Source organism: Podarcis cretensis (assembly GCF_951804945.1).
Source record: "Podarcis cretensis genome assembly, chromosome: 1".
Classification (NCBI taxonomy): Eukaryota; Metazoa; Chordata; class Lepidosauria; order Squamata; family Lacertidae; genus Podarcis; species Podarcis cretensis.
Genome location: NC_137170.1, coordinates 39,905,685 through 39,917,744, shown reverse-complemented (window position 1 = coordinate 39,917,744; position 12,060 = coordinate 39,905,685). Strand labels below are relative to the sequence as shown.

General features: G+C 40.0%; 1 protein-coding gene and 1 long non-coding RNA gene across 2 annotated transcripts in view; one reads left to right on the top strand and one right to left on the bottom strand.

The window, feature by feature from the left end:
• LOC307204351 overlaps positions 1 to 12,060 on the bottom strand; it is a 45,441-nt gene that overhangs the window by 12,991 nt on the left and 20,390 nt on the right. The gene's annotated exons all lie outside the window — the stretch shown is intronic.
• Positions 1 to 12,060, top strand: part of AQR (aquarius intron-binding spliceosomal factor) — a 54,475-nt gene that overhangs the window by 40,820 nt on the left and 1,595 nt on the right. The window contains exons 26-34 of the mRNA XM_079954386.1: positions 502 to 711; positions 1,972 to 2,109; positions 3,487 to 3,558; positions 4,100 to 4,287; positions 5,868 to 6,039; positions 6,520 to 6,690; positions 8,507 to 8,592; positions 9,298 to 9,472; positions 10,149 to 10,262. Of these exons, the coding sequence (XP_079810512.1) occupies positions 502 to 711; positions 1,972 to 2,109; positions 3,487 to 3,558; positions 4,100 to 4,287; positions 5,868 to 6,039; positions 6,520 to 6,690; positions 8,507 to 8,592; positions 9,298 to 9,472; positions 10,149 to 10,262 (1,326 nt within the window). The remainder of the gene's footprint in view (positions 1 to 501; positions 712 to 1,971; positions 2,110 to 3,486; positions 3,559 to 4,099; positions 4,288 to 5,867; positions 6,040 to 6,519; positions 6,691 to 8,506; positions 8,593 to 9,297; positions 9,473 to 10,148; positions 10,263 to 12,060) is intronic.

Below are 12,060 nucleotides of genomic sequence, written 5' to 3'. Positions count from 1 at the left end.
GTTTCATATTTCCTAATGAAAAAAGTTATTTCAGTGTATTTGTAGATATGTTACAGTATGGACTTACAATGGTAATTTAAAATGTTGACCTTGTGTTCATAGACTAGGGTCCAGGGATGCACAAGTGGAAGGTACTTTCACATGCCCATAGTGGGTTTGCTGATTTCTGTCTTCCAGCTACATCTCCTTGGATGTCTTGAGTCCCATGCTAGAGAGGGGATACTTTAGAGCAGGCATGGCCAAACTTGGCCCTCCAAATGTTTTGGGACTACAGTTCCCATCATCCCTGACCACTGGTCCTGTTAGCTAGGGATGATGGGAGTTGTAGTCCCAAAACATCTGGAGGGCCAAGTTTGGCCATGCCTGCTTTAGAGGTTCCAGTAGAGCATGGAGAAAAAGGCCTGGTGCTCTCGCAGTGATCTGTGCAAAACGCTTCGGAATCTGGCCGTAGTAAATACAAGATTGCAAAATAGCAATGTTAATGTGATCACTTTTTTCCAGGTAATGTCTCGTTGGGAAGAGTATATGAGCAAAGTGAAAGTTAAAGGCAGCAAACCTTCAGATGTTGCTGATATCTGCAGCTTCTTTCCTTTCCATCAGTATTTTGCAAATGCCCCTCAGCCAATTTTTAAAGGCAGATCTTACAATGAAGATATGGAAATCGCCGAAGGATGTTTTAGACATATTAAAAAGATATTCACTCAGCTCGAGGTAAGGTTTATAAGAAGTTAACTGTGGCATTCCTTTTTCTGTTATAGGGAGGGAAAGAAAGTTCTGATAATGAAATGAGTAACACTTCACATACTATACACACCATGTATACTGAATTTTCATAAGGTCCTGTAAATTGAAACTTGTCAAACAGTAAATAATGTAAACTTGGAAACTTTCTTGGGGTTGCAATTCTTTGAAGAGAAACGGTTGTACAAAAGATACAGCTGCATTTGTGTGTGTTAAATTCTATTACTATAAAGTATCCTATCAGGAGTGTTTTAACACCTGAAATGATAATAAATATTTATTTTTAAAAATGTAAGTCATTGGAGATATAGCAGTATCAAAGTAGATTTTTTTTTTTTACTTTGATGAGATTGTCCTAAAAAATAAAGAATATTTGAAGAATAGGGTTGAACAAAGGGAAGATAGAGCCTAAAACATTAATCTTGGAAATACTAAAAACCATATGCAAAGATAGAATCAACAATTGGTGGGGTGCTTGCTTCTAAAAGCAAACATCTTTTTTTATTAAATGATTATGCTATTCAGTAAAATGAATGAAATTAGAAACATATATACAAATTAGGCAGAGTTTAATAAGAGGCTATAACTTTTCTAAGATCCTTTTGTAAGATGTGGGTTAGAAAACCTATATCAAGCAATATTTAAATCCATTTATGATGAAATGTTACTGGAACATCCTGCATGTTTGCGTATTTTGTCTTATGTTATTATTTTAATAAGCATTCAAAAAAGCCTGTCCTGGTGGTATTGTGAATATGATGCTTGTTTTTAATGTATCTCAAAATTAATAGTAAAACCTGGGGGGGGGGGGAGAGGGGAGAGAAAATTGATCTGCTCGTCCTTGTGCTTAGAGGTGTTTTTTCTGTTGATCAGGGATCAATTGATCATTGTTGATTAGGGATACTCCTAATTTTCCCAAATGTGCCAATTTTGAAATTCTGCACAAAGACAAATATACAGGAAGACAATTGGTTGTCTATGCCCATCTGTGGAACCCTGCGATGGATTTTAAAGTAGGGAAGAACTTTATGCCCAAACATCTGTCTCTGACATTCAAATGAATGGGAAAATGTGTGTGTGTGAGTTCCATCTGCGCTTCAGAGCACCCACAGACCCCTGGATTTTGCAACTGTTTTGTTTGGTGGCAAGTTGAAAGTCACACAGTTTTATTGTAAGTGTGAGTATTCTGCATTGTTTCACAGAAGTGTGGCTCTCGCCTATTTTCTGTAGGAATTCCGAGCGTTTGAACTGCTCCGCAGTGGACTGGACAGATCCAAATACCTGCTTGTGAAGGAAGCAAAGATCATTGCCATGACCTGCACGCATGCTGCTTTGAAACGCCATGACTTGGTTGAGTTGGGTTTCAAGGTAATGCCACTGTGGACAAAATGCTAAGGCTTCCCTGTATTAATTGTGTGTCATCTGCTGCTGTTAGTGTTGGAATTCTGCCTGGGTCAGAGGAATGTGCCACAGCGTAGGCACCGGCAGATATTCCTTGGCGACCTCCCGGCTGCTACTCCCGGCAGATAAGCTGGCGAGGTCTCGGCGATTTTTCTCAGGCTGTGAGAAAAACACACCGTTCCTTCTCTCTCCCCTTTGGTGTCCCCCAGGGAGGGGAAAGAAGCAGACAGAAAACTATTTACATCTTTTATTTCTGTCCTTTACATCAGTACAGAGAAAACATGTCTGCACTCAACAGCAGTAAGAATAAAAACTCCACCCATGTACTTCCAGTACAGGTCATATGACACACACACTGAGCTAACATCCGGTGCTCAATATGGGGAATGGACTGCCCCTTTGTTCCCATGGCAACAGTCACACACATCCTGTTTGGCTTTCCAGCCACAAGCAGCTGACTGAGCTGCTAGAGCCTTTGCTTGCTGCTGCATTGCTGCTTTATAATAACAGTTAGGGGGTTATTAAGGCAACAGGTAGGAGAAGGAATGCGTTGCAAATTGGCAAAAAGGATGGATGCTGGATTCAATTGGCCACAGCTTTATTTAGTTACTTAGCTATGTCATACACATAGGAGCATTGTGACAGAATATCAGTACTATTCTACCTGATATGGACTGTGGAACTGGTTTGCCTGTCCAGCCTCTTTTGTCCCTTGGGTACCATGGCTCAAGCCTTAGCCATGAAGCTCTGTACTACACCATATGGATAGGTAAAGAGCTGGTCATAGACCCAGAAGCCACCCAGATCTCCCGGATGTCTCACACCTTCACCATCCTGGAGGGAAACTTACCAGAGCAGCCCAACTCTGGAATGTTCTCTTGTGCCAAGATACCTTCTAATAGTCTCCAATCTATGAGCCTGTTCCTCTTCCCTGCCTACTTACTTTCAGGATCTGTTAGCAGGTACCACACACACTGTGAAGTCTAACTGCAGGCATACCAAGCCAAGAACATACGTGTCAAAGACATAGAAAACTCATTCAAATGTTGGTTGCATTCAGCATCCTGTCAGGTTTGAGCTTGGTGTAGCTTCACTATATCCTGACTAGACATGTTCATATCTTTCAGGTAGCTCTGTTTATGCAAGCAAAAAAAATGAGAAACCACTACTCAGAAAGTCAAATTATACAAGTTTTACTATGAGCAAAATACATTATGCACATACTATATTATTTAATAAATTACCAAATGCTGTGTGCACACCAGTAAGCAAATGGCTTCCGATATGAACTAATCATTCCCACATTAAAACAAAAACGTAACATATTTCTCTTTAACCTCCTAGTATGACAACATCTTAATGGAAGAGGCTGCTCAGATACTGGAGATTGAAACTTTTATACCACTCCTCTTACAGGTAAGAACACTAACAGCAACTTCAGTTTATGACCATTATTTCAATGTAATTATTTTACTATTTGTCCTTAAGATTGTATTGGTTAATAACATTAATTTTTTTACCATGCGTGAAAAAAGAAACATTCCAATTGACACTTTTGTTATGAATGTTGGAAAGCCTTACGAATAAGGAACAATATCAGGAACCTAACAATGTAGCTGGGCTTCTCTGGATTTAAAATAAGATTTATTTTCAAGAATTTGCCTTATGTAGGAATGATTTGCACAGGGAGGAAGACCACATTACTTGCTTCTTAACACACAGTGGCCATAGAAGAAAAGACTGCAAGTGACAGTGTTGTAGTGTAGAAGAATCTATTCTTCCTAACAGGTGGTTTTTTTGCACCTCTTCATTTATGAATACAGAATAAAGATGAAGCTATACATTTTTCTAGCTTTGAAAGTAATGTTCACCACAGTACAGTAAATATAGAGCTCAAAAATAGTGGTCACTAATAGTTCTAGCATTTCAACCCTGGCATCTTGCTTGTTTTCGATAGAATCCCCAGGATGGATTCAGTCGACTGAAGCGGTGGATTATGATTGGGGACCATCATCAGTTGCCACCAGTCATTAAAAACATGGCTTTTCAAAAATATTCAAACATGGAGCAGTCTCTTTTTACGCGTTTTGTCCGTGTGGGAGTGCCAACTGTTGACTTGGACGCTCAAGGAAGAGCAAGAGCAAGGTAAGGCAACAGGAAAATAAAAATTATAGGAGGTCTTGTATGAAGGAAAACTATCCATACAGATATTGAAGGCTATGTGTGCCTAATGATTACTATAACTAGTTTTTCGTAGCGGTGGACTTTTCTCTCTTGTCAGTTTCATAACAGAAGCCACTCCACCTTTTACAGTGTTCAAATTGTAATGCTAAGGTTATTGAATGAACTGAAGAAGGCAAATAAGCCATTTCAAATCATGCATTACTTCTCTAGGCTATAATGATGGAGAAGGAGCATGCTGTGAATTGTGCTCAGTGACTCACTCAGGTGATACGCAGTGGTATCAGCAAATACAACCTGAAGTGAACATTGTTTGTAGGTGAATAATGACTATCAGTTCTGTTCTTTAAAGGCCCCTTGAAACATTGAAAGGAATTTTGTATCAGTATCCAGTGCACTTAACCCATTATTGCAAAGATTTATGCTTGTGCAATGGAGCATTCTATCCTCACCCTGAAACCTTCTGGTTTGGAGGGTCGTGTGAACCCCCCAGAACAGATTTGGGGGGGCATGGGGGAGGATAGAGTGAAAGTTCTGTTGAGCAAGCATAAATCCTTGCACTCACACAGCGGCCAGATTTTGACCGTTGGGCAGGGTCACCCACCTATCTGTCGGGGTTCAAGCCTATATCAGTAGTAACTGGCAACTCTCCAGGCACCTGGCTTGATCTCCTGTTGACCTCCCTGTCTGCATTCCCCAGCAAGATCCAGACAAGGTCGCGATAGGCGATTCTTCTCAGAGTGAGAAGAACACACACCCTCTTTCTTGCCCCCCCCCCCGGCAGGGGAAAGAGATAGACAGAAATGTATTTACATGCCTTTATTTCTGTCTTTGCAGCATTACAGAAAACATGACTGCTCTCTTCAAGCTCCAGCAGTCGAGTGAGAAACACTTCCTGTACTTCCTGTACAGGAACAATAGGAAGAGCTCATATTACACTCTGAGCTAATTCCGGTGCTTCGCACTGTGAATTGACTGTCCCTCTGTTTCCCACGGAACAGTCCCACCATTCCATCATGTGATGTTTTCAAGCTAGCAGCTCACAGCTGCATTGCTTCTATATCGTAACACTATCAATCCCATGGTGTCACAAATGAAACTGAGGGATTTGGTGCTTTGAAGTCCCAAAGTCAAGACTTCAAAGCACAAACAGGCAGCAAGATGCTGCTTAAAGGAAGGTCCCCTCCTTTGTTTCAGCTGTTTCACTGCAAACCCCTTTAAGTGCTTTGAAATCTGTGTTGCATCTTATTCTACTTATTGGTACAATTCCAAGTGTTGGCAATTACTTGTAGCAATTTAAATATTTCAGACCTTACGGAGTCTGGTTGTTCTAAATGTGTTCTCCTTTTATTGTGATTCTCATTTTGCAGAATTGTTCTCCTTCCTTGCTCCTCACTGTGGTCCAACAAACATGTTTTGTAATAATGTATTTGCTTTTCATGCATGAAATTGATTTTAAAAGCGACATGGAGAAATAGTAAAGGAATATATTCACTCATGTTGACAATTGACAATAATGGTCTTCAACTCTATTTCCCATAAAGCTTATGCAATCTCTACAACTGGCGTTACAAGAACCTGGGTAACTTGCCACATGTGCAGCTCTTGCCAGAATTCAGAACAGCAAATGCTGGTTTCCTGTATGACTTCCAGCTCATAAATGTAGAAGATTTCCATGGCGTAGGAGAATCTGAACCCAATCCTTACTTTTATCAGGTAAGGGGGAAACAATTCATAATAGTTTTGGTACTCACATCAGGGTGTGTATTTACTATGAAAACAGAATGCAAGTTTTAGTTTTGTAATATTAAGTTAAATTGCAAGCACTGGGCAATAGAAATCTTCCCTCCATCACTACCACCCCAGCGTACAGAAAAAATATATCTTATGGGTTGCGGGTGATGGAGACCAGTTGCAGTTCGTGCCACTTGGCTGGAAGTGGGAATGTTCGTTTCTGAGAGGTATATGTAAATATGTGTGCATATACATCTGTATACTACCATAGTGTCTTAAAAAACTGTCGCTATACAGATGCCAATAGCATTTAAATTTCCTTTTTTTGCTCTCAGGAAGTCATATCAAGGAAATGTCTTTAATAGGCAGGAGTCATGTTCTCCCAAGTGGTGGTTTTGCTCTATCCTAGCTGCATGAATATTATCTGACCAAGTGCATAAAACAAGTTCCTCTCCTTTGCAGAATCTTGGTGAGGCAGAATATGTTGTTGCACTGTTCATGTACATGTGCCTGCTAGGATACCCTGCAGAGAAGATAAGTATCTTGACAACCTATAATGGCCAGAAACACCTCATTCGGGATATTATTAATCAGCGTTGTGGGAATAACCCAATGATTGGAAGACCAAACAAGGTAACATTCCAGATACTATTCACTTGCATCTTCCTTCCTTCCTTCCTTCCTTCCTTCCATATATTTATAAACCAACCTACTAGTAGGATTTTTAGTTTGTTCACTGGTTGAGCTGATTGCCGCCCTTGGATTGGATGCCACTATGTCATTTGTTGTTTTTCCTGTCTAATGTTGAGCCTAAAAAGCAAATTAGGCACAGAGATTCTAGCTGGTGAATTGCAGGAGATAATATAGCAAATTATAATTAGATGTCAGATTTATATGCAAATGGATTTTTGCATGGAGTCATTAGTTCACAAAAGGCATAGCTTTGTATCTTGAAGGAGAATATTTTAATTATTTTAATTATTCAAGACTTGTTCAAAAGCAAAAATAAGCCCGGAAATAGAGCACAAGATGTTATAATGGCTAATTACATTGCATAGGCTTTTGCCAAGGCTTGCCCCATAGCGGTATTTATAAGCAACATCAATTAAGATTAGGAAAACTGTAACCATTAGTAGCTACATTTCAGGAATCACATTACTATGCAAGAACATGATATACGGCGCCTCTTAAATTTTGCACAGATGTTTTTTGATGAAAACATTAAATTTTAAATAAGCAAAGTATGCATTTTCTTTGTATTCCGAAAACAGTGTAGTTAAGGCACACATCTCTGGTTTTAGTGCATATTTCATCATTTTTATTGCATAAATGGCCTTTGGTGCATATATTCCAGGAATAAAACAGTACCAGGTACTGCATATGTCACCAACTTAAAGCTCCAGTTTTGCAGGCGTAGTTTTGGAAACATTGGATCTAACAATGGTGACGGTGTTCTCAGGCAACCCTTTGATCCCCAGGAAGGCCATTGAGAGGCTGTAGGATACTGTGGACCTCCCTCTGCACATGCTTTCTGGTAATATGTTATGGTTCGAGAATCCACAGGGACCACAGCCTCCTTGATTCCCAGACATGCACATTTGTTTATTCATAAATCTTTTACACCCCATTTCCTCATTAATATGTGGATTTTTTAAATAATAAACAAGATTTGTATTGAAGTACATACAGTGGTGCCCCGCAAGACGAATGCCTCGCAAGACGGAAAACTCGCTAGACGAAAGAGTTTTCCGTTTTGGAGGTGCTTCGCAAAACGAATTTCCTATGGGCTTGCTTCGCAAGACGAAAATGTCTTGCGAGTTCCTGCGTTTGTTTTTTTTTTCCTTTCCCCCCCCCTTTTTCTAAGCCGCTTATCCGATAAGCCGATAAGCCGCTAAAAGCTGCTAAACTGCTAATAGCGCTAATCCGCTAATCCGTCAATGGGCTTGCTTCGCAAGACGAAAAAACCGCTAGACAAAGAGAATCGCGGAACGGATTCTTTTCGTCTTGCGAGGCACCACTGTACTTAAATATGTATTTTGTCCCAGTGTACACATTTCTTGAGGAATCTATCCTAAAATAGACATTGTGGAAAAATTCAGAAAAGTGAGAAATCCAAAGGATAATTACATTCTAATTTGTATCTTAGTCTGGGAGGTATAAGTCAGGTCAGTTTGCTTAAAAATGCAGATGAACAAAATTTTCCTCCATCCCTAACTCAGAAGCTGTGTTTGTACATGCACAGTCATCTGGATTTCTCCGATTATGTCTAGGAGTTTCCATTACGAAGACGGGTGTTTTCCCCGTTGCCCCGTTCCTGTTTGTAATGGAGTAAATTTCCACCATCTTTTCAGAAAGAAGCCTTTCAGCTTAGCACCAAAAGGCCAGCTTGCTTTCACTAGCCTATGCCAGTGAGATGCCAGTGAATTAACACTCTCCATGTTTCTGCTAGGTGACAACTGTGGACCGCTTTCAAGGTCAGCAAAATGATTATATCATCCTTTCACTTGTGCGAACTAAAGCGGTTGGCCACTTGAGGTAAGTAATAACGTATCTTCGCAAAGGGCAGAGTCCAAATAGTGTTGTGTAGTAGTCATAAAGATGGCTCGGGCAGAGCTCAGTAGAGCCTTGCTTATCTCTCACCCATTCATTACTCAGAATGTATTCTCCTGCATGTAGAATCCTCCAAACTGCACCCGCTACATTTGTGAGTTTCGTTAATAAGCACACCATCTTGTGATAAATTTAATTGGGTATCATTGGTGCTAAACCTCAACTGGAATTAACTCTTGCAAGGATGACTGATCAACCTACGCCTTAGTGAGATGTGGATTACGATAATCCCCATAACGGTAAATTATAATTCCTGTGGTATTTGAATATGCATACGGATCCACAAGTAATAATTGGAGTTGTTGATATTGTATCTAAAAGGTGAGGTCATTGTGATCAATGGCATCTCCAGAGCTTCGTAGGAGAAAGTGTGCAGTGGTGGGGAGGCAGACCATTAAGTACCTTTAACAGTTGAAGAGGAAATAAAATGTTTTGCAGATTTTCCTATGTCAGATCAAACTGCAACCTAATGGTGCTTAAAATATTATCCCCATGACCTCAGGAGTAGAGCACAAGCCATGCATGCAGGAGATCCTAGCTTTAATTCTCAGCATTCAGGTAGTTCTGCAAAGTTTGTAGCAATTGTAGTTTATTCTAACAGTGTGTCAATTTCATTCTTATTTCTTGAAGGGATGTTCGGCGTTTGGTGGTTGCTATGTCAAGAGCAAGACTTGGGCTTTATATTTTTGCCCGAGTATCGCTATTCCAGAACTGTTTTGAGCTGACTCCAGCTTTCAGCCAGCTCACTGCTCGCCCTCTTCAACTGCATATAATCCCTACGGAGTATTTTCCAGCAGCCCGGCAGGTATGGAGAGCTGTCTTGAATTACGTAAATACAGTCCGATTGAAACAGCAGGTTGTATCCAAGCAGAGTTGCACTCACACAACAAGACTTCCCCTTCTTCTGCTCCCACCATGTGCCCACAAAATCTCCAATCCTTTGGAGCAATTTTTGAGCATGCACCAGTGGCGAGAGGGAGAGGAGAAAAAGATGAATTTTCATTGCAGAAGTGGAAGTCCGGTTGTCTGAACAGCACAGGGGGTTGCATGCTACCAAAGGAGTATAGCTCAGTGGTAGAGCATGTGCTTTGCATGCAGACCACGTTTCATTGTTCAGCTATCTTCATCTTTTTTCATCTTTTGATGTGTTTGAATACCTGTTCTTCTTCAAGAGTTTTAATAGTTTGTTTTATATTTTTGTGAACTGCTTAGAGGTTTTCTTACTGTTAAGTGGTATATATATTTTTATTAAGTAAGGTAGGGCTAGGAATGCCTGTTGCCTAAACTCATAGGGATCAGTGTAAACGATCCTGAGCTAGATGGACCAGGGGTCTCCCTCAGTATAAGGGAGCTTCGCCTTTTCCTTCCTAAGGCATAACTTTTATTGGTTGGATTTTGAATATTTTATCTTACTACAAAAGTGCTCTTATGTTCATTTTTTTGCTTTAAATATCTCAATAGTACTTTTCCCCCTCCTCTAGAATGGAGAACACCCATCTCACCAAGTCCATGTTATAAAGAATATGCCTCAGATGGCCAACTTTGTGTACAACATGTATATGCACATGATACAGAATACACGCCAGCACAGACAGGTAAATATTACTGAAAGTTGAGAAAACGTACTTTTTAAAATTGGGAATGCTTTGAGTGAAAGCATTCTTAATAAATCTTTGATAACAAGTAAGTTAGTAAATGTCTGACCTCTTCCTTTGAACTTGCAAAAGCAGTGTTTCTGAAATCTGTCATACGATTGGTTTCATACCTTCAGCATTAATTTGAGTCTTCATGAAGCATAACAGTTTCAAACCTATTTTTATAAAACAGAATGATAAGGCCTTACCATTGCCTTGATGTCCTTGTGTTTAGCAAAACAAAAAGAGCATTCATTTGGAAGTCTGGCTGATTATGTTGATATAAATCTGGATAGTTTTTTGAGGTGGGGGGCGGTCTTAAAATATTCTCTTGTAAGAAAAATAAACCACTTGATGCCATTGATCATCCTGTGACATGAAAAACACCTTTTGCATATTGGTTCTACTGTTCTGCTAGAACAGGCTTGTTGATATGAACAGGAGTTGCACTGGCTACATTCTCTGAAAAGCAGTCTGCATGCTCAGTTTATGTTCGAACACTTACAGGCTATAGTGCAATGACTAGATAACCTTGTAAGTCCATAACTCATGCAGACTTGCAGCAAATGCTCTGGTATGTATTCTCTGTAGCACTACTGAGATGTTATTTTTACCATCACATTAGTCCATACTTACAAAAAGAATCGAATAACCGTTATCGTGCATGGATACCAGCTGCATCGCAGAAGGAGTTTCATTTTGTATCCGGCAGCATGAAATATATATTTTTCCAGGGACAAAGGAATCCCTTATTTGAGAGATTCAGCTTTCCTTAATCCCTATAATTAGTCTCCCCAAAATAGCATTTTGGCCACATATTAAGAGATCCAGATATAGTAATTTCAAAGTTTGAGTGTCGTTCTTGAAATCTCTCCTCTCCATGACATGGCTGTCAGAAACATGAGTTAATAGCAGATGCAATTTCAGTTTAATAGTGTGCGGAAATGCTAGTGTGAAAGAGCTCATTGGAACAACGAAATGGAATAGTGGAAGAAATGTGGAGGAAGGTGGGTGGGGTTCTCTGCTATCTTTCCAGAGTTGAAAATGGATATTTTTATTTTAAAAAGTTCCATTGTTATTTCAGAAATATGTGCAACACCATACACCACAATCCAGACAAACAACAATAACAGTGTTTTAATAATCAAGACACTATGCTTCTGTTGATACAGCCTAGAATAACATTCACTTGTTTTTTTTTCCTGCTGCATCACACTATTGACATGTTAAGCTCGTGATCTACTAAGACCCCTGGATCCTGTGCAGCTGATTCTTCCTGCCTAAGTGTAGAACAGGGGTCAGCAAACTTTTTCAGTAGGGGGCCAGTCCACTGTCCCTCAGACCTTGTGGGGGACCGGACTATATTTTTTGGGGGGGAAATGAATGAATTCCTATGCCCCACAAATAACTCAGAGATGTGTTTTAAATCAAAGCACACATTCTACTCATGTAAAAACACCAGGCAGGCCCCACAAATAACCCAGAGATGCATTTTAAATACAGGACACATTCTACTCATGTAAAAACAAGCTGATTCCTGGACTGTCCGTGGGCTGGATTGAGAAGGCGATTGGGCCGGATCCAGTCCCTGAGCCTTAGTTTGCCTACCCATGGTGTAAAACCTTACATTTGTCCCTATTGAAATTCATTTTGTTAGTTTTGACCCAGTTCTCAAATCTGTTAAACTAATATTGAATCCCGGTTCTGTCTACTGCGGCATTAGCTACCCATCCCAGTTTGGCGTCATCTGAAAATCCGA